Source organism: Giraffa tippelskirchi, chromosome 12 (assembly GCF_054371585.1).
Source record: "Giraffa tippelskirchi isolate mGirTip1 chromosome 12, T2T-mGirTip1v1.2.pri, whole genome shotgun sequence".
In the NCBI taxonomy this organism is placed as follows: domain Eukaryota; kingdom Metazoa; phylum Chordata; class Mammalia; order Artiodactyla; family Giraffidae; genus Giraffa; species Giraffa tippelskirchi.
The window spans coordinates 36,610,773-36,632,163 of NC_137286.1; the positions used below are offsets into that span (position 1 = coordinate 36,610,773).

General features: G+C 49.4%; 1 protein-coding gene across 3 annotated transcripts; it reads right to left on the reverse strand.

The window, feature by feature from the left end:
• Positions 1–2,061: 2,061 nt before the first annotated feature.
• CRABP1 (cellular retinoic acid binding protein 1) lies at positions 2,062–17,792 on the reverse strand. 3 transcript variants are annotated; one of them, XM_081549680.1, is made up of 5 exons: positions 17,643–17,792; positions 8,929–9,070; positions 8,208–8,386; positions 6,071–6,184; positions 2,062–2,339 (listed from the first exon to the last, which is right to left on the reverse strand). In XM_081549680.1, exons 2-5 carry the CDS (start codon positions 8,996–8,998, stop codon positions 2,289–2,291), a joined length of 414 nt encoding a protein of 137 aa, XP_081405806.1. In that variant the 5' UTR covers positions 8,999–9,070; positions 17,643–17,792; the 3' UTR covers positions 2,062–2,288. The 3 variants fall into 3 exon arrangements, with proteins under 3 accessions (XP_081405806.1, XP_081405805.1, XP_081405804.1); XM_081549679.1 differs by lacking the exon at positions 17,643–17,792 and adding an exon at positions 9,619–10,160; XM_081549678.1 differs by lacking the exon at positions 17,643–17,792 and having other exon boundaries at positions 8,929–9,117.
• Positions 17,793–21,391: the final 3,599 nt, after the last annotated feature.

Here is a 21,391-nt window from a genome sequence, read left to right on the forward strand (position 1 = left end):
TCAGGCAAGAATACTGGAGAGGGTTGCCATTTCCTTTTCCAGGGGATCGTCTCCACCCAGGGATGGAACCTGTGTCTCCCATGTCTCCTGTATTAGCAGGCAGATTCTCTACCAGAAGCCACCAGGGAAGATAAATATAAAGCTTTTAGTACTTTACAAATCTTAATTCCACTAGTCTCCACACCAACCAGACCAAATGGCTTTTATTGTCCTAATTTTACATAGCAAGGGACTAAATAATTTGTCCAAGGTTTGCTAGCCAGCATGGAGGATGGCTTAATCAGTTCCTTCCTACCCAGTTCTTTTTTCCCTATTCTTCCTTTTCTAAAAGGTTCTGCCCACTAGCCCAGGAGAGGTCAAATGTCTTAGGCCTGGCCAATCATTGTACTGTGTTTCCCTCAATTGTGATTGGTCCAGGGTCATATGACCTGAATCAGTTCTATAAAGAAGTCAAAATGGAGTAAGAGATGGAGGGGTAGAGGGATTTGCCTCAGATTCTAGGGCCTAAGGCCCAGCTCCTGAAGCTTTTGCTTGAATCCTGAGAGTTTCCCCAGCATTCTTCACAACTAGGCAACTCCTCCTAGATGTAAATAGTAGAATCTTTGAGAAAGAGCTGAAGTTCCCATCAGCAAAGTAGGGTTCTGGACTGTGGAGGTGTGATAAGTCAGGTAAAGATGTCCTTGTTTACACACAGGTGGTGGCACCTGGGCCTTAGGTGTCTGCCCATCAGGGTGTGAACTCTTTGAAAGTGAAAGTATTAGTCGCTCAGTCGTGTCCTACTCTTTGCAAACCCGTGGACTGTAACCCATCAGACTCCGCTGTCCATGGAATTCTCCAGGCGAGAATACTAGAGTGGGTCGTCATTTCCTTCTCCAGGGGATCTTCCCCACCCAGGGATCAAACCCAGGGTCTCCTGCATTGCAGGCAGATTCTTTCCCATCTGAGCCACCCAAGGTGAGCTCTTTAGGGTCACCTTAAACCAGTCATCTAAATTGGGCCTCACCCATGCCCACCTAGCCAACTCTGGCCTAGCTTTGCCAAGAACCCCTGTGCCTAGGATGGCAAAGAGAGATGCCCAAGAAGCCAGGTAAGCAATGCAAATGAGGGCAGGGGCAATGGTGGGGCCCATGGGAAGGCAGAGAGTTTAAGTTCCACTTAAAAAGGGGGGAAGTTGCTAAGCCAACTGTTGCCCTGTAAGAGATGCCAGATTTTCCCAATTTTTCTAAGGAAATATAAATGCAGATTTTCATATGAATTCTCCTGATTTTTCGAATGTTAGAATTGGTGACTGTGGATTATTGTACTTTTGCATGTTGGGATCCATTCTCCTCTTGGCTATGTCCTAGGAGGGTAACTCTTGTGAGCAGTACCCTCCTCCCCCCTACCTGCCCACTCTTTTGCCCTCTAGATTCCAGATGGGTTTGGCCAGTGGACAGAGTAAGTAGATCAGAGATTGAAAGTTGGGTGGTCAGTAGGTTTAACCCCCTTGTTCCAAGCCAGAGACTCTTCCCCACCCTCTGAACCCCCCTCTACCCACATCCTGGGGCTTTGGCAGTGACCACATTCTTCTGTGTACTCCGCAACTCTTGTACATAGTGGTCTCTCTTCCAGGCTATAGCTGTTGTGGTCTGATGACCCCTCTGTCCGTCTCTCTAAGGGAGTATACCAGCTCCCTACTGCTGGCCTCTGAGTACCTCACCATCCTTTGTTGGTTCTCTTCACCCCGTCCATGTAAAGGCCTGTGTTAATAGTCCCTTCATTCTGAGCTTTCCTCAATTAACCCTTTCGAATGTGCCCTCCCTTTCCTGCTGGGAACCACCAAATATATCAACTAATTCAATTAAAACACCAGCATAGGGAGGTCCAAGCACACCTGGATCTGCAGTGTGAATCCTTTCAGAGGAAGCCCAGCTTGCCACCCCTGCCATATGCTCCAAGCTCTGCACCAGGGCAGCAGGTGGAAGCCGAAAGCCCCTATGCAGACCAATGCAGGGCTCGGGTCAGCAGGATCACCAAGACCTTTGTGGAAACTGAAGAGGCAGTCCAAAGAAGGAGAAAGCCTTGAGGTGTGTACACCCAGTTTAATGACTGATAAAACCATACAGATGCCAGACTATGGAGCGCCAGGGACACAGAGGCACAAAGCCTCGGGGAAAACACTACAGCATTACTGGGGGGACACCTAACGTTAATACCAGGGAAGAGGAGGTCCACTGGAGGCTCAGAACTATGACATTCCTTGGGGGAACATGCATCCCACCCCCAAAGCTGGAGCAAGCTGGCCGCCTTCATTCCCGAACATAAATCCTCGTGCAGACCACGTCATCGGCGCCGAACGTCTGCAGGGAAGGAAAACCAATCAGTGCAGATGCCTGTGCAAAAATGTTTAAAGCATATCGCTAATAAGGCCAATTACTGCCCTGTTAAAAACTCTTTGTAACAGACATTCAATTTCCTGTGCTGTGTGTTCATGCTCAGCGCTAAGGATTTTTTTTCTTCCTCCCCTGAGCTCTGCACTGGCAGAGAGGCAGCTAGGGTATAGAATTATATTGTGTGCAGTTTTCCTTTGCTTCTGGAACCTGGGAGTGCTGACATAAAAAATGCAAGTTTCCTGGCCTTGGTTTTTTAAATTAAACTGAAGCGGGGGTGGTGGTATGTCATACTGGACATTTCTGAAGTGGTTCTGTCTCTTTTCCAGTGATTTCAAGAGAGCAATGGGCCTGGGCCACTGAGCCCTGGGATCCGGTAATGAACAGTCAGGTGAGATATCCTTGGAAAGGGTGTAGAAGTGCCTTCTAGGAAGCTGCTATCCATCCTGAGAGACACCTGAGATGTTGTGTCAGTAATGCTCAAGGAACCTGTGAGCTAGAAACGTGGTCTTGGCTGCAAGAGCATGGCATAGGCCTCCAGACCTAGGCCTGCAACTCACAGCCCGGTGAGCTGGGGCACTGCTCTGGTCTCTCGCACAATTTGGAGATGGAGTGGGAGGGAGTTGAGGGCAGGAGTGCAATTGAACAAGATGATCCCACAGTTCTTTCAGCTACAGTTTTATGACTCTTTGTTTGTTTGCTGTGGAGAGGGCACAAATCATTCCACAAATGGAGGAGGACCATTTTCTTCTGGCCTCTGAAAAGATATCCCTGTAAGTATGCTGTTTCAACTCTTCCAAAAACTAGCAATTACTCACAGGCCTGCTCTCCTGGGTCTGTCACAGATAACTGGGACAGAAAAAGCAATATGTATAGTAAAAAAATATATTTAAGACAAACAAACAGGATGTCCTCAGTCTGTCGACTGACGTAGGTATGTTTGTTTGCAGGCATACATTTTTCTGTGGGAGAGTCCCTGTCTTTCAAATTGTCAAAAGGGCTTTACGTTAAAAACCCTGAACTAAGAGCATGAATGGGCTTCCCTGGTGGCTCAGTGGTAAAAAAAAATCTTCCCGCACTGCAAGATCCACTGGAGAAATGGGTTCCATCCCTGAGTCGGGAAGATCCCCTGGAGGAGGGCATGGCAACCCACTCCAGTAGTCTTGCCTGGAGAATCCCATCGACAGAGGAGCCTGGCAGGCTACACAGTCCATGGGGTCACAAAGGGTCGGGTCGGACACGACTGAAGCGACTTAGCACACATGCACGCAAGAGCTTGAACATACTTCTATCTTTCCGAGTCACTCAGTTGGTCATGAGATGCTCTCAGAGAACATGAGCTGGGACATTATTCTAACGTGTGTTTCAGCGAAATACTAGTCGTTAGTGATTATGAAGGAATCAAATGCTCATCACTCGCCTAAATAGGGAACTGCTGATCATACTGGCACAGCTGTACCTGCTCTGGACACCTTCTCTGTCTTCCTCTCTCTCCTCTTTAGTGAGGAATTAGCAGAGGATGCTGGGTGCTGGGGGAGGGTGAGGCAGGGGTTCCCATAGAAATTCACTTCTCAAATGTCCAGACCTCTCGGAACCATGTCAGTTTTCCAAAACTCTTCTGGCTCTATGGCCATGGAATGTCCCATGGCAGGCCAAAGTTTGGGGATTGGACTCTTTATCTGTGCTGGAATGATTGACACCTCACCCAGGCAGGCCATCAAATGGCTTCACGAAACAAGAAGAAATGGCCACATTTCCAACCATGTTTGAAATGTCCTTCTCAGCCCTCAAACTATTCTGAGAGGTTCCTGAAAGAAATTCTCCAAACAGTGTTCCAGAGTGGTTTAAGAGACTTTACTCACTTTTCAGAAGAAGGCAAGTTACAGCCCGGGGTTGCTGGGAGAGCTTATTTCAAGTTAACTAGAATAAATTGCCTCTTGTTTATAGAAACGGCATCTCCCTACGTTTGGATTTATTAATGATAATAACCCTTGGAACAAAAGCCCATATTTTAGATCCCAAATGCCAAGAATTAATGTTCCCTTTGAGGCTCGTATGTGTATATGTATGTCTGCTGAGCCAGGGAGAGAAGCATGGGTGGAGATGCAGTGGGGGAGTTGCAAGTGGGGGAAATCGCCTAACAGAACTGGGCCAGTGTGTGGGCTGCTCAGATACTACAGAGATTAATAAAATCACACTTTCTCACCAAGCACACCGAGCCTACTTAACCCTCAGCTACCCTCAAGAACTCTAAAAATCATCTCCCTCTTTGCTATCCCTGGTCCCAGTGAATGTGTCCCTTTTTCTCTTAAATTTCCATCTCTCAGCCTCAAATTGCTCCCCCAACACCATCAGTGTATTCCTGCTCTGGAAACAACATTAACCAGGTTGCAAATGAAGCCAGTCCTTTCTCTTTGCAAGGAGGAAGTCTGGGAAATCATCTCAGGGAAGGACAAGAACGCAAGAGTGAGATCAAGCAGCTTCCACTGAAATAACAGAAACAGCTCAATTGAGGGTCTTCCTACAGAATAAACATGTAATTTCAGGGCTGAGAGGGACCTGGGTTGGGGGGAACCAGGCTTTAGTCCAAACCCTCATTTTACAGCTCGGGGAAAGAAGGGCCAGGCCGGGGTCACACAGTGAGTCCTGTCCTAGCATTCCTTGCCACCTCCTTTCCCGACATTTCAGGGTGACGCTCATTAAGACGGGGCAAGCAGGCAGTCTTAGAGGGGAGATGTTAACAACAGGCCTGACGGAGAACAAAGGATATCATTTCCTGGTTACCCACAACAGCTTTCCCCTTTTCTAGTGTGGGGGTAGGGGTGGTTGAGGGGAGTGAAGAGCGGGTGGGGAAGGCTGTTGTCAGGAAAGCTTGGTCTGTTCCGAAACACAAAGGGAGCATAACAGGGAGCTGTCCTTCACACACACACAGACACACACACACAGACACACACACACAGACACACACACACACACAGACACACACACAGACACACACACACACACACACGCACGCACGCGCGCGCGCTTCCTTTGCTCCCCGAAATAAAGGGGAAGGAGGTTCTCTGTTTCTAAGTTGGCCTCAGCAGGTATATTTTGCATGGCCAGGGATGTTTAAAATACTTCAATCTGATTCCGATTACCCTCTCCAGTTAACCCTCCGACTGTCTTAAATTAGCATTTCTTGTCTGTCTCCTGGAAAGCCATTGGAGTCTGTAAGTCCAGGGGTGGGGCGGGGGGAGGGGGGTGGTAAAAAGGCTTCCACTGCAGTACTGAAATTTCTGAAATCTTTCCTAGGCAGCAAAGTGGAGACTAGTGAGGTGAGGAAAATCCTTTCTGCAGAGTGAACTCTGGGACCTCGCAGAACCGCACGCTGAGCCCAACTGGAGGGGAGGTTGGCTTAAGCAAGTCAGCAAGTCACTGCCAGGATATGTGGGTTTGGACAGTGGCCGGCAGCATAGCATGTCTCTAGCTCCTGCTCTGTCCCCTGAGCCACTCTGCTCTCCTGCCAACCATCTAACAGTGATTTCCTCTGGCCTAAACTGTCATCTCGAGCTTTTCTGCTCACATTTTAAGCCAGGGCATAGAGTGTCTCTCCCTGAATGGGCAAGTGAGGACGATGTTGGTGGGGCCCTGCTGTGGGCAGCAGCTGGAAACCTGCGAGCTCGGTTCAGGGTTGGGGGGGGTGGTGTCTCACTCACCAGGATGAGTTCGTCGTTGGCCAGCTCGCGGGTCCAGTAGGTTTTGGGGCCGTCCCCCTCCAGGAGAGTTTGTGTGCAGTGGATCTTGTTCTCATTCTCCCAAGTGGGTAAGCTCTGCGGGCAGGAAAACCATTAGTGACATTAATTACAGTCTTGGCAGCAGGGAGCAGAGGCAACAATGAGCATGGGAGAATAATTGCTGTGCAGAGAAGCAACACATGGTCCCTGTCAGCAGCACACAGAACCTTCTCTGCTGCTCCTTATCAAGCCCAAATTCAGAGGGCTGACCACAGATATTATGGGAGTATAAATATACCTTATATTACACACACACACACATACACACACAAGCAGCAAAGCCTCAGGCATGCCTTACATCTTCAGGAATAAAATTGAGAGCATACAATGATTCACTTATGTCAAAATGGACTCCCCCTTCAAGCAATTTGGCTGTTCAGGGCAAAAAGTTTCACAACAGAAATACAAAATTTTAGAACGGTTAAGACACCATATTTGTAACCACATCTAGTCAGCAAATCAGGAGCTGTTTCTTGCACGGATTTGGGGATAATGCCTTTCTTTCTGTTTGCACTCAGCAGACGCAGTGCACAGCCTGCTCTGATAATCCTGAGTTTCTCTGGCTCTGAAAATAAAAACACTGCCACTTCCCAGGTTACATCTCTCTAGAAAAAAAATTTTTTTTTAAGATCTGAAGGGTCTTCATGCTGTCGGAGGTAGGAGCAAAGGAGGGATTCCCCTGTAGTTTTCCCCCGTGTCTGCACGAAGCAAAATGCTGTACAGCTGGGCAAGGCGGCTGTACTAAATGTGCACATACTGGTTTTTTAACTAACACATGGGACACGTTCACTAGGCAGGGCGGGGATGGATAAAGCCCCACTCCCCAGGCTGTCCTGTGAACCTTTGATTTCTGATCAGAATTACTGTCTCCAGCAGTACTCACTGTCGGATGTACCCAAACTGAGTCCTGCCTATTGCCAGGCCTTTTACCTTAGACTCCCAGACCTTCCCTCTACGCTGAAGAGATGTCCTGCTCTTTTGTTTTTGCAAACAGAGCAGTGGCTGAGGGCTTGGATTTTGCCAGCTCCAAGCCCAGATATCATTTTCAGGCTGTGCCAACTCTGGGGGTCAAATATTGCTTCGTGGGCCAGCATGCTCCTGGGGGGCTGTGTCTCTATGTCCTCCCAAACCTGGTGCCCAGAGAGTCTCACTCTAGATCAGACAGGCACGTCTCCGGAAAGGTGAAAAACAATTTCTCACTCTCTGGAATGCTATGAGTTTTTCTTTTTTTCAAACCTTGGGGGAGAGGAGGGAGACATTTTGTCACTTTTTAAATAAGTGGTAGCATCAGCGATTGTTTTTCCATCTGTCCTCAAAATACATGGGTAGCCAACCCTCCATTCTATTCCAGAGACCAACCAAATGCGACTTTGCTCATCTTAAAAAGGAATTTACAACCTCTTGCTTCAGTCCACCGATTCATCCCTGGGGCCGATAAACGGAGAAATACAAAATTCTTGCCCCTGAGGACTAAAAGAGGGCACGTAGTCCATTTTCCGGGCAGAATCTGCCTTGCTTTTGGAAAGATTTCGTCTTTTCCTTTAAGGAACCTAACTGAGGGCGGGCAGGAGAGGTACCCGAGCCATCAAGACTGCTGAAACTGGATCCAGAGCATTCCCAAGGGCCCAGGGACCTGGAAGGGCGGGACGCAAGAACTGCGGCTCCACCTGCGACAGGAAACGTGGCAGCCGCACGGCCGGGGAACCCGGCCCAGCCACCTCCTCCTCTCCAGCCGCCTGCGGTCGCGCGAGGATCGCTGCAAAATGCCGCAGAAACCCCCGCAGAGAACGCGGTGTAACCCAAAGCCCGCGCTTTAAGCGCGGCTGTTTGCACCCCGGGAGGCAATTTAGGGATGAGGTTGGAAAGGGCTGGGGTGGGACTTTCTCCTGTGCCCAGGGCAACGCGTTGCACAGATCCTCTCTTCAAACAGCCGGTGCACACGCCCTGCAAGGAAGGCGCGCCACAGGCTGCAAAAGGAGACGGGGATCTCGTCTGGCTGCAGCGGTTCCTGGGTAGGGAGCAGGGATCCGAGAACGCTGCCCAGACTCTGGGACCTCACCCTGCACTTGCGTCCGTCCACGGTCTCCTCCTCAAAGCCTTCTCCGACCTTGAAGTTGATTTCGGTCGTGCGCACCGTGGTGGACGTCTTGATGTAGAACTGATCCCCGTCTTGGCGGATCTCCACGTGCGGCTTGGACGCAGCCGCCACGGCCACTTTCCTCAGCATGGCGTTCACACCTGCCCCGGGAAGAACGGGGGCGACCCGGGTTCGGGTCACGGGGTCTCGCCACCCGCCCGTTGTCCCAGAACTGGCCCGGCATTTCCCAAACCCTCTGATTATAGATGGGGGACTTACAACTGAACCATTCCTCCCCCGGCCCTCGCCCTGATTTTCAAGATGAGAAACTGAGCCTCAGAGAGGATAAATGGCTTTCCCTCGGTAGCACATGGTAGGGCCTGGTCTCAAAATGAGTCCCCAAATTTAAAGTCCCTGATCCTCCCAGGATTTCAGTAATAATCTCTCCTCGTGATGATCTAGCGCGAGATAAAGGCCGAGCCGTCGGGGAAAGCGCCAAGGATCCAGCAAACGTTCGCTGGATGCGTGGATCCCGGGCACTCCTCGCCACTTCTAGATGGGATGCTCCTTGGAATTCACCCCGATTTAAGGCACCCAGGACTCCCTCCTGCCTGGTGTTGGTCCCCAAAGCCGACTCCCCGCGGGCCCCGGGGCGCCTCCGGTCGCTACTCTCCGTCGGGGCGCTCTGCCCCGGCCAGCTTACCCAGCGCCTTGAGCAGCTCGTCGAAATTCTCGCTGCTGCGCATCTTCCAAGTGCCGGCGAAGTTGGGCATGGTGGCAGAGGGAAGGCGGCGGGAAGGCGGCGGCAGGCACGGACAGCTGCGGCGCAGCGGGCACAAGGCAAGCTGCAAAGGCGGAGACTGCACTCTGCGCCCAGCCCCACGCGCCTTGAGTCACCGGGAGAGCGCCCCCAACCCCCTCACCGCTCCAAGCCCCGCCCCGCTAGCCCCGCCCCCCGCGGCCCCTACCCAGTGTGAGCCCCTCTCCCAGCCCTGTGCCCGCGCTCTGCCTCTTGGCGGTCCATTCGCCAGGGGTGCAAGCTTGGTACCAGCTCTCCGACAACTCTGGGTGGGGGGTGCCTCTGCCACCCCCAGGCCACCCACATCCTTCTTTAAAGTGGGTGGTGGGAGAGGGTTAGATGTAACAAAATTGGCCAAGACGAGAAAATTGTTGAAGCTCGGGGGTGGGGCTTGGCGAAATCATTATACCACTCTCTCTACTTCTGTATATGTTTGAGAATATACATAATATAAAGTTAAAATAAGTGGGTAGTAGGTCCACCAGGGGATGAGAGCCACCCTGTCCGCTCTCCCAGGCATGCCTTCTGGATGCGCCCAGTAGGTCGCCTCCACTCCCAGTCCTGGATCCTATTCCGCAACCACCACCAACCCACCTAACTTCCGCACCACCACCACCACCACGAGCAGGACCACGGAAGGAAGTGGCGGAAAAGCCTCAAACCACTCCAACACCGTCCGACACTGCTGCGTAGAACCCAGAATCGCGCGAGATTGTTGGTCCTCCGCGTTGGTATGGTGGGAGGGAGCCCAGGCCCCTGCACCCCTGTGGGTAGCTCAGAGAAGTGTGGACTGAATAAGCTCCAGAACCCTGGGTATCAGCGGCCTGTTTTGCAGAAAAGTGAGACTGCACTTGCCGGCAGGCTGGGAGGGCCAAGTGGAGGAAATCGCCTCTTTTCTCCCTTTGATCCGAAATATGGCCCATATCTAACGCTCCCTCAGTGCCTCCGCTACGAAAGTACAAACACTTCACCACAGCTCTTAGAGCTTTGCACGCAGACCCTAAAATTCCCTTCCAGCCTCTTCCCACTCTTCTGCCGTCAGTATGCCTCGGCAAACTGCACAACCCAGGGTTCTGGGACCTGCCAGGCGTCTTCCCACCTCTAATGCGCCTGCTGTGCAACCCTCGGGGAAAGCCCTTTTCCTCCTCGGGTAAATAAAATCTTGCCCACTCATGGAAGCCCACCTTTATGCCATCTCTTTTGAAATTCAGCTTCCTAATCAAATATGATGATTTTTCTCTGAACCCGCTGAGTTCTGCGTTTGGTCCTGCTCTTGTTTAAGTTTTAATCCTGCTATTAAACTGAACTCCTGGAGGGCAGTGATTGAGCCTTTGTCCACTTGTCCTCTCTTCCACAGGCTTAGCCAGGTGGGGCTCAGCCAATAAGCATTGATCTGAGGAGGTTGTATGTACCCTGCAGCCCAGAGGTGGTGTGGGGGTGAAGACTCCCAGAGGGACTGCAGGAATTGAGTGTCTGCTGAACAGGGCTCTGGACCCCTGCGGGTGCCTGGGGCTGGGGTCCTGCTCTCAGGCCCTAAGGGGCTGCCCTAGAAAGCAGCTGAGGACAGGGGAGAGGGTCTGTCCCCAGCTGGAAAAGGGTGTGGACAGGGCCAGCTTCATGGATGTGAGACCTGTGTAGTCACACAGAGCCATGCATTTAGGAGGGCCTGATATTTGGTTCATTGCTCTCTTACTGCCAGCTTGAAATTATTAACCACTTTTGGTCAAGGGGTCCTGTATTTTAATGTTGCACCGGATCCACAAATTATGTACCTGATCCTGAGTGTGGGAGGCAGAGGCTAGGGCTGCCACAGAATCAAGCCCACTTTGCGGAGGGTCTGGTGTCTGCACAGTGAGGGGGCAAAATGGTGGTGCCATCCAACTAACGCAGACCTCTGCCCCCATCCAGCTCTCCTCCCCAACATGATCTCCGCCATCTTCAGACCAGGCTGGGGAGGGATAGGAGCAAGACAGTGGAGGGCAGTAAAGTTGGGAGTCAAAGCCACAGGGAAAGCCTTGAAGTGACTGGCAGGTATTGCAGCAAAGGCACTGAGTGGGAAAAGAGGGGAAAAGGAAAAGAGACAGGATGGGGAAGTCGTGGTGCATTGCCTAGTCACTGAGCAAGGGTGGGAGAGGGTCCAGGAAGAGGAGGGGACTGCCAGTTCAGAGTGCAAGTTGGTCCTGGGGTCCTATGAACCCACCGTCCTTGTTAGTGAAGTTCAGAGGTGGCCAGGGCAGACAGGAGGAGCTAAGACTTCTCAGATGCCCCAAACCTTATCAGAGGGGCACATGGAGAGTGAGGAATGCAGCTCCCTCTCCCACCTGGCTACTAGGGGAATGTCAGAGCCTGAGGGGCAGCACAAACCCCACGAGGGTGGTATTTCTGAGAACCCAGTCTCAGGATCCAGAGCAGAGTCCCTGCTAAGGAGAGGTCTGCTGGTGGCCTGGGCTGAAGAACAGATAGGCAGAATCACCCCGACTCCTCTGGGCCTCTCTGCTGTCTCCCATTCCTTCTCTTATTTCACCCTTCCATTCACTAATCTTGCTGGGTTCAGCTCTGGGGATGGTGACCAATCAAAGTCCAGGCTCTGTCTTGAGGGCCCACCATTTACCTGGGGGGAAAATCCTAGGAAATCTGTGGTCCCCATGTGGGCTAACAGTGCCTAAGGGGCAGGCTTTTAGCCCAGCTTGTGTTGAGCCTTAAGAGTCATTCCAGAGGGGCTGAGGGAGTGAGGAGGTCTGATCAGAAAAAGCAACGTGTGCAAAGCCAGGAGCTGTAGAACAGGGTTGTGGGTTTGGGGACCAATTGTCCTTTGGGGCAGCTGGAGTGCATCATCTGAGGAGGGGAGAGTGAGGCTGGAGGTGACATAGGAGGTGAGCAGAACTCACTCCACTAAGTGTGCATGGCTATGAAGCGGGGCTCCTGGAGGGGGCATATAGAAGAGTTTTAGGAGAGGTGAGCCATAGTCCTATGGCATTTCAGCTTCAGTGTGGAAGGTGGATCAGATGGGGCAAACATTGCAGAGGCCCAGGGAGGAGGCTGTGCCCTGCACAGGCAAGCAGAGGTGCTGTTGGCAGTGGAGATTGGCAGGGGACAAATCAGAAAACAGTAGTTCCTAAATGCCAGTCTGGGACTTGAGCCAGGCATCCCAGCAGGCTGGAGGTGCTTTCTAGAAACTCAGATTCCCAGGCCCAGCCTGGGAGCTTTGGATTCAGTAAGTCAGAGTAGGACCCCTGGAACTGTGTTTGACAAGTTTCCCGAGTGATTCTCTTCTGTACAGTCAGGTTGGCTCTGCCATACTGTATGACCGGCTATGCCTGGCAAGGAAGGAGAAGTGGAAGGAAGGGACCAGGATGACCCTAGTGTCTGGGTTGTGTATTTGGTGGTCTCATTTGCTGCTGGGGGAGCACACAAGCAGGAGATGAGTCCTTCTCGGGATGTGTTGACTGTGAGTTGTCTGGGGCACCCAGGACCCAGCAAACAGTGGGCAGTGTGGTCCTAGAGTTCCAGAGAGAGGTCTGAGATGAGGAAAGGGGTATGGGTGGTCGCATGCTGGGCGGCAGTTTTAAGACATGAGTGTGGATGAAATGTGCAGGGACAGGGCACACATAGAGAAGAACAGACGACCAATGTGGAGCTAGACTCTCAGCGTGTCGGGGGCAGGTGAGCAGGGCAGAGCTAAAGGAAGCAGGAGGAAAAGCAGAGGCTCATGTCCTACCAGCTAGGATACAGCCGTGTACAAAAGAAGGGATGGGCCATCAGTGCCAGCTGCTCCAGGGAGGATCGTGAAGGCAAGGCAGTGAATGGGTGAGTCCGGTGACTCTAGGCGACTGCGGCCAGAGCAGTTTCAGAAGGTGGTGGAGTCTGAAAGGCTGCAGTGGGTTGAGTTTGGAATGGAAAGAGTGAAATGGAAGTGAAGAAGGTAGACTCTTCTTTAGAAAAGTAAAGCTATACGGGGGAGGAGAGAGAGGGATTAGCAGTTATGAGAGCAGGTGGCATTCAAAGGACTTTTGGGAGGGGGGTTTCGTTTGCATGTTGGATGGAAGAGTTTGATATTTATAGGCAGAAGATAGAGACTAAAGCAAAGGTAGAAGATACAGGAGAAAGAGAAGATGGGATACGTGTGGTAAAGGGGAGAGAGGACGAGATGCCGAGAGTAGGTGGAGAAGTCTGCCTTCAGGGGGAGGCAGGAGGAAAGGGAGCCAGACGTGAAGGGGGTTACTAAGTTCTCTCCTCGCCCCATAAGTAGGAGATGGTCTTCTGAAAACTTAGAAGAGCCCCTTCTGAAAATGGGAGAGGTGACTCAGGCTGCACAAAATTGATGCTGGGTACCAGGCAGGCTTCTGGTGAGGTCTGATGGGACTGGGGCAGGGAGAAAATGGAAGGGCTTGAGTTCTGGATGTCTTGTGAAGCTGAAGAACATGTGTACTGGGGGCTAGCGAGAAGGTGGGCATGGTCAGAGAGCAAGATGCTGCAGTTTAGAATGATGAAGCCATCTTTTAAAAATGTATTTATTTATTTTTGGCTGTACCTAGAGTTTGTTGCTGCTTGTAGGCTTTCTCTAGTAGTGGTGAACAGGGGCTACTCTCTTATTGCAAAGCATAACTTTAGGGCACAAGGGCTTCAGTAACTGTGGTGCACAGGCTTAGTTGCTCCATGGCATGTGGAATCTTCCTGGAACAGGGATTGAACCTTTATTGCCTGCGTTGGCAGGTGGATTCTTAACCATCAGGGAAGTTCTGAAGCCATTCGTAAGATGCTAATGCACATTATGAATCTTAAAGAGGGGCATTGTGTACAGCATTTCCTGAATCTTATGTCTATGGAATATCCTGCAGGACTGGTGTGGCGCTAAACCCACTGTGATCAACTCCACTGAAAGCAATGGGAGCCATGGAAGATTTTTAAGGAAAAAGTGACTTGATAAAATTACATTTTAAACAGATCCCACTGGTGACCTGTATGGAGGATGAGTCAAAGGAGATTGAGAGCTAATGCGTGGAAACCAATGAGGAGGTTACTATAACTGTCCAGGCAGGAAATAAAGAGGGATCAAGCCTGAGAAGGGAGGAAATTGAGAAATACTTAGAAAGGTAAATCAGTAGGGTCAGGTGGCTGAAGAAGGATATATCTGTATGGGGTTTTTAGCTTAGAGGTGGCGTGAAAGGTGAGAGCCCCAACCCAGACAGTGGTAGATGATGTTCATGGAAAGGATGTTGACCTCCACCTTGGATGATATAAAAGCTTTGATACGCAGATGGAACCGTTAGGAAGTGGAATTCCATAAAGCAACAGGAGGGAGCATTTGGGAAGGCCTCTAGGATGAAGTTTGCCATACTGTGGGGGCTCTGGGGTAGAGAGACAGCCTGGCAAAGGATGAAGGTCTGGGTTAAGATGGATCACAATATTTGAATTTCAGGCTTCAGAGTGCATCTCTGCTGGGGGAGTGGGAGGCCAGGGGACAGGGGCCTGGAATTCCAAATGGAATTCTGGTCACAAATGGTCTGGGAAGGGGGCAGTGCCCTGCCTGGGTGGCCAAGAAAGGGGGTCAAACTCTAGCTCCTTATTCCTTAGTCCAGGGAGATTCAACTGGCACTGGCAGGTAGACAAAGGTAACTTCTCGGCTGAGCACAGCTACATCCTGCTGGTCAATTCTTTATTTATGGGATTCTAGCAAATTCCCAGGGTGCCCTGTGTAAATGTTGCATGCTCACACACATGTGTTTACAGTCAGGGTCCTCTTTTAGTTTTGATCTTTGAATCTCTAGAGCGAAAAGACTCTTTTAGAACATAAGACCAACTGGTAGATTCATTCACTCAGCCTTTTTGGAGAGAGTACTGTGGACCAGGCACAGGGTTCAGAGGTGAAGAGACATGCTTCCAGAACTCACAGGCTGGTAGGGAAGATACCCAAGAAAGTTTGAGACAATGTGGTAAGTGCTCTGAAGTGGGGAGGGGAGGCACTTTGGGAGCCCAGGTGAGGATATCTCACGTCTAGGGCGTCTGAACTTCCCAGAGAAGGTAGCATTAAGCTGAAGCAGGGCTCTGAAGGGTGAAGAGGATTTCGACAGGCAGACAAAGGGGGAAGGACAGCAGAAACAGCAGAGGCAAAGGGCTGGAGCCAAGCAGCGCTCTGAGCCCCTTACAGCTCCAACAGGAAATGAATCTCTCTCCCTCAGAGGCAGAAAGCCTCACTTTAGAGTCCGGGTTAAAAGTGGGCGTCAGCAGCAGCCTGAAGTTGCCTATGCTATGCGGCCAATTCCTGGCCTTTCCTCTCTGGTGTAGATTTCTCGGGGGCCAGGGCTGGAGCCTGGGCCTTTTCTCCAAGACCCTTTTGTTCTCTGGCTGGCAGCCCTTGCCTTTACAGACCCCTTGTTGCCAGCTCCTCCCAGGCCACTGACCTGCATCCCTGTCAGGGTGTTTCTGCTGAGCTTTGCTACTTTTGCCTGGAGTCATGCCAGAGCCGCAGCCTCCCAGGGGCCCTGCTGGCCTAGCCCTATGCCCTTAGGCAGGCCGAATTCATGCTGGAAGAATGGAGGTCAGAGTTCAGCCCCCTAAAGCTGGGGACTCTTACAGGGTCCCAGTGGGGGTCTTCACAACAGCGTTCTTGTGGGGGCTGGGGCCGCTCAGCCGGGACAATCTGGGAGTCAGCAGAACAGGACAAAGAAGAGCTGGATTCCTGGGGAAGACTGGGGGTGGGGCTGCCCTTGCCCTGCTGGGTGGGTTTCTTCTAGGTTAATGGAGTGGAAGAAGCAGTGGACTGGGAGTCAGAGAGCAGGCAGCGCCAGGGCTGAAGGGGTGCTGGGGATCATGGAGACCCACAATAGAATAAAGACAAGTAGCTAACATTTACTGAGCTTTTACTATGAGCCAGGCACTGTAGTAAGTGCTTCATGACCATTCATGTTTTTGCCGCTGTCCTGTGAGAGGTACTGATTTATAGATGAAAGAACTGAAGCACAGGAGATGAGACACCATGTTCAAGGTCACTGAGCTAGCTAAGATAGAACTGAGAGGTGAACCCAGGTGGGCTAGCTGGTTTATTGCACAGATGGGGACCTAGAGGCCCAGAGAGGGGTGCCTGGGCCCAGGTCAAGCAGTGGAGCAGGCTGGAGCCCCCGTCCTGGCCCACCAGCCCCAGGGGTCTTAGGCTTGTGGCACTCTCTGCAGCCTGGGATGTCTGACCACATGACTGCTGATGAGAACAACTCTGCCTCAAACTGGGACCAGGAGAAACCAGTGTGGTAGATCTGTATGTCTGTTGACCAGGGCTTTAGCCAGTGAGTGGCTGTGGAGCATGGAGTGACACAGCGCTATGAACCTCAGTTTCCTCCTCCGTAAAATGCAAGTGAGAATACCAACCATGCCTGCTGTAAAATGTAAAATGAATTAATATGAAATTCAAAAGATGAAACCACGTGAAAACAAAAGATGAAACAATTGTTGGCCGCTAGAATCTATACTCAACTCACTCCTAGCATTTCATCAGCCCCAGTGGGAGCTCTGAGGGCTTCTCTTTGGAGTGATTGTTTCACTCATTTATCAAATATTTATTAAAGTACCTGTTATGTACCAGGTTCTGAAATTCTCAAAATAACGCTGTGGGTTTTGTTATACCCATTTTATAGATTTTAAAACTGAGGGTGAGAGATTGGGTGACTTGTTCCAGGTCAGTGAAGCCAGGCAGAGCCAGAAATTGAATCTGTGATTGCCTGAACCTCCTAGGAGTTGATGAGTGAGGCTGGTTCCCAACTCCCATGGTGCCACAGAATAGAGGGGAAAGGGGAAGACAGAGCAGCAAGCAAGCCTAATAAGTGCCCTGAAGCTGGCACAATGATAGAAGCAGGCTAGGGGGTGGTTCTAAGAGGTTCAGGAGCAGGAAGGAAAGATGGTGCCAGGGGCAGTCCAGGAAGGTTTCGGAGAAATGATGACCCCCTGAGCTGAAGCTTAAAACTTCATTTGCCAGGAGGGCACTTCAGACAGAGGGAACTGCAAGAGCACAAATCTGGTGGCTTGAAAGGCAGGGAAACAAAGAGAAGGAAAAGAAGGGAGAGGAGGGTAAGAGGAGGGAATCTTGTAGCTGTGGTGGGGAATCAGGGCAAGCTGAGAGCTGGGCGGCAGATTGCAAGGGCAGCAGGGAGGTGCTGGAGGGTGCTGCAGCCTGTCTTGGGGCATCGTTTCTATGGGAGGGAAGGTGAGCAGCCCAGGCACAGATGCTACATACAGATGTAGAGCATAAGGTCTCCACAGTTTGCTCTAAAATCGAAGACATTGCCAAGATTAAAAAATCAGATTTCACACGTAAATCCAGACTTCTGGCTCCTCTTGAAAACTCAAATGATCTTGTAACTTGGGGCTGACTTCTTATAAACATGCTGTTGTGTGTTACATCATGTTCCCCTAAAATCATATGTTGAAGTCAAAATGAGGTCATTAGGGTGGACCCTGATCCAGGATGACTGGTGTTCTTATAAAAGGGGAAAATTTGGATGCAGACATACACAGAGGGAAGATGATGTGATGAGACACAGAAAGGATGCCCATCTGCCCACCCTGGAGAGAGACCTGGAGCAGATTCTCCCTTCACAGTCCCCAGAAGGAACTAGCCCTGCCGATACCTGATTTTGGACTTCTCATCTGCAGAACTGTGCACAGCGAATTTCTATTGTTGAAGCCCATCGGTGGCAGTAGATTGTCACAGCAGCCTGAGAATGCATGCTGGCCGAGCCTCCCCTTGGCGCTGTCTGGTCCCTGCCCTGGCCTGGCCCCTGCCATGGGGGAGGTGGAGACTCAGCTTTTCAGCCCAAGTGTCTGTCCCACTGTGATGCAGGGCCTCTGAGGACACCCTGGCATAATCTACTTCACTGGGGAGGTGCAGAGGGATGGAAAAACCTGGTGGGCCTGGTTGGTGGGCTGGTGGCCCATCATGAGAGTGAGGTTTCACAGTCAGTCCTTGGAAAGAAGGGAATGAGCTCATTAGATTGTCTTAGCCTGAAGGGACTTTCTGAATGACTGAGCCCTGTGGTCTGAGAACCCGCAGCATCAGAAGCACCTGGGAGCTTTTTTGGAAAATGCAGATCCCAGGCCCCAGTGTAACCTGCTGAATCACAGTCTGCATTTGAACAAGATTCCCAGGCATCATTTTCAAGGTTGAGAAGCCCTGGTTCTTAATCTGGCTGTGCACTGAGATCTAGGACTCCAAGTGAATGCTAATGCCTGGCTGCCTCCCTCAGAGGTGCTGATAAAATTGTTCTAGGATGTCGTTAGGACATCAAATTCTAATGTTTTTACTTATTTGTATCCATTTCTTTTTTATGGATCATAGTCTTGTCGTGGTGAAGGGACTTGGCATAACTCAATGAAGCTATGAGCCATGCTGTGCAGGGCCACCCAAGACAGACAGGTCATAGTGAAAAGTTCTGACAAAATGTGGTCCCCTGGTGGACGGAATGGAAAACCACCCAAGTATTCTTGCCATGAGAACCCTGTGAACAGTATGAAAAGGCAAAGAGATATGACATCAGGAGATGAGCCCCTTAGGCCAGAAGGTGTCCAATATGCTACTGGGGAAAAGCAGAAGGCAACTACAAATAGCCCCAGAAAGACTGAAGTGCTGGTCCAAATCAGAAATGACACTCAGTTATGGATGTGTTTGGTTGTTAAAGTCCAGTGTTGTAAAGAACAATATTGGCCTAGGAATCTGGAATGTTAGATCCATGAATCAAGGTAAATTGGACATGGTCAAGCAGGAGATGGCAAGAGTAAACATCGATATCTTAGGAATCAGTGAACTAAAATGGATGGGAATGGGCGAATTTAATTCAGATGACTATTATCTACTCCTGTGGGCAAGAATCCCTTAGAAGAAATTGAGTAGATCTCACAGTCAACAAAAGAGTCCAAAATGCAGTATTTGGGTGCAGTCTCAAAAATGACAAAATGAACTCGGTTTGTTTCCAAGGTTAACCATTCAACATCACAGTAATCCAAGTCTATGCCCCAACCACTGATGCTGAAGAAGCTAAAACTGACCAGTTCTATGACAACCAACAATACCTTGTAGAATTAACACAAAAAAATATATATATCCTTTTCATTATAGGGAATTTGAATGCGAAAGTAGGTAGTCAAGGGATACTCAGAGTGACAGGCAAGTTTGGCCTTAAAGGCTAACAGAGTTTTGTCAAGAGAACAAACTTGTTGTAGCAAATACCCTTTTCCAACAACCCAAGAGATGATTGTACGCATGAACATCACCAAATGGTAAATACTGAAATCAAACTATGTTCTTTGCAGCTGAAGATTTAGAAGGTCTAGACAGTCAGCAAAACGAGACCTGGAGATGACTGTGACTCAGATCGTGAGCTACTTATTGCAAAATTCAGTCTTAAATTGAAGAAAGTAGGGAAAGCCACTAGGCCACTTAGCTATGACCTAAATAAAATCCTTTATGATTATACAGTGGAGGTGACAAATAGATTAAAGGGATTCAGTCTGTTAGAAAAAGTGCCTGAAGAACTATGGATGGAGGTTCCTAATATTGTACAAGAGGCAGTGACCAAAACCATCCCAAAGAAAAAGAAATGCAAGAAGGCAAAATGGTTGTCTGAGGAGGCCTTAAAAATAACAGAAAAGAAGAGAAGCAAAAAGCAAAGGAGAAGGGAAAGAAAGATATACCCAACTGAATGCAAAGTTACAGAGAATAGCAAGGAGAGATGAGAAGGCCTTCTCTTTTTTTTTAATTAATGTATTTTTTATTGAAGGATAGTTGCTTTACAGAATTTTGCTGTTTTCTGTCAAACCTCAACATGAATCAGCCATAGGTATACATATATTCCCTCCCTTTAGAAACTCCCTCCCATCTCCTGCCCCATCCCATCCCTCTAGGCTGATACAGAGCCCCTGTTTGAGTTTCCTGAGCCGTACAGCAAATTCCTGTCGGCTATCTATTTTACATATGGTAAGGTAAGTTTCCATGTTACTCTTTCCATACATCTCACGCTCTCCTCCCCTCTCCCCATGTCCATAAGTCTATTCTCTATGTCTGTTTCTCCATTGTTGCCCTGTAAATACATTCTTCAGTACCATTTTTCTAGATTCCTTATATATGTGTTAGAATCTTTCTCTTTCTGACTCACTTCACTCTGTATAATAGGTTCTAGGTTCATCCACCTCATTAGAACTGACTCAAATGTGTTCCTTTTTATGGCTGATTAATATTCCATTGTGTATATATACCACAACTTCTTTACCCATTCAAGAAGGTAAAGAAATAGAGGAAGACAATAGAATGGAAAAGACTAAAGATATGTTCAATAAAACTGGAGATATCAAGGGAATATTTCATGCAAGGATGAGCATGATAAAGACAGAAACAATAAGGACCTAACAGAAGCAGAAGAGATTAAGAAAAAGTGGCAAGAATATATAGGAGAACTATACAAAAAAATGTCTTAATGACTCAGATAACCATGATGATGTGCTCACTCACTTAGAGCCAGACATCCTGGAGTGTGACGTCAAGTGGGCCTTAGGAAGCATTACTACGAATGAAGCTAGTGGAGGTGATGGAATTCCAGCTGAGCTATTTAAAATCCTAAAAAGATGATGCTGTTAAAGTGCTGCACTCAATATGTCAGCAAATTTGGAAAACTCAGCAGTAGTCACAGGAGCAGAAAAGATCTGCTTTCATTCCAATCCCAAGGAAGGGTAATGCCAAAGAATGTTCAAACTACCATATAATTGTGTTCATTTCACTTGCTAGCTGGCTTATGCTCAAATTCCTTCAAGCTAGACTTCAGCAGTACATGAACCGAGAACTTCCAGATGTACAAGCTGGATTTAAAAAGGGCAGAGGAACCAGAGATCAAATTACCAACATTCGTTGGATCATGGAAAAAGCAAGAAAATTCCAGAAAAACATCTACTTCTGCTTCACTGACTATGCTAAAGACTTTGACTGTGTTGATCACAGTAAACTGTGGAAAATTCAAGAGATGGGACTACCGGATCACCTTACCTGTCTCCTGAGAAAACTATGTGGATCAAGAAGCAACAGTTAGAACTGGACATGAAACAACTGACTGGTTCTAAATTGGGAAAGGAGTACAACAAGGCTGTGTATTGTCACCCTGCTTGTTGAACTTCTATGCAGAGTGCATCATGCAAAATGGTAGATAGGATGAATCACAAGCTGGAATCAAGATTGTGGGGAGAAATATTGACAGCCTCAGATATGCAGATGATACCATTCTAATGGCAGAAAGTGAAGAGGAACTAAAGAGCCTCTTGATAAGGGTGAAAGAGGAGAGTAAAAAAGCTAGCTTGAAACTCAACATTCAAATATTAAAGTGAAAGAAAGTGAAAG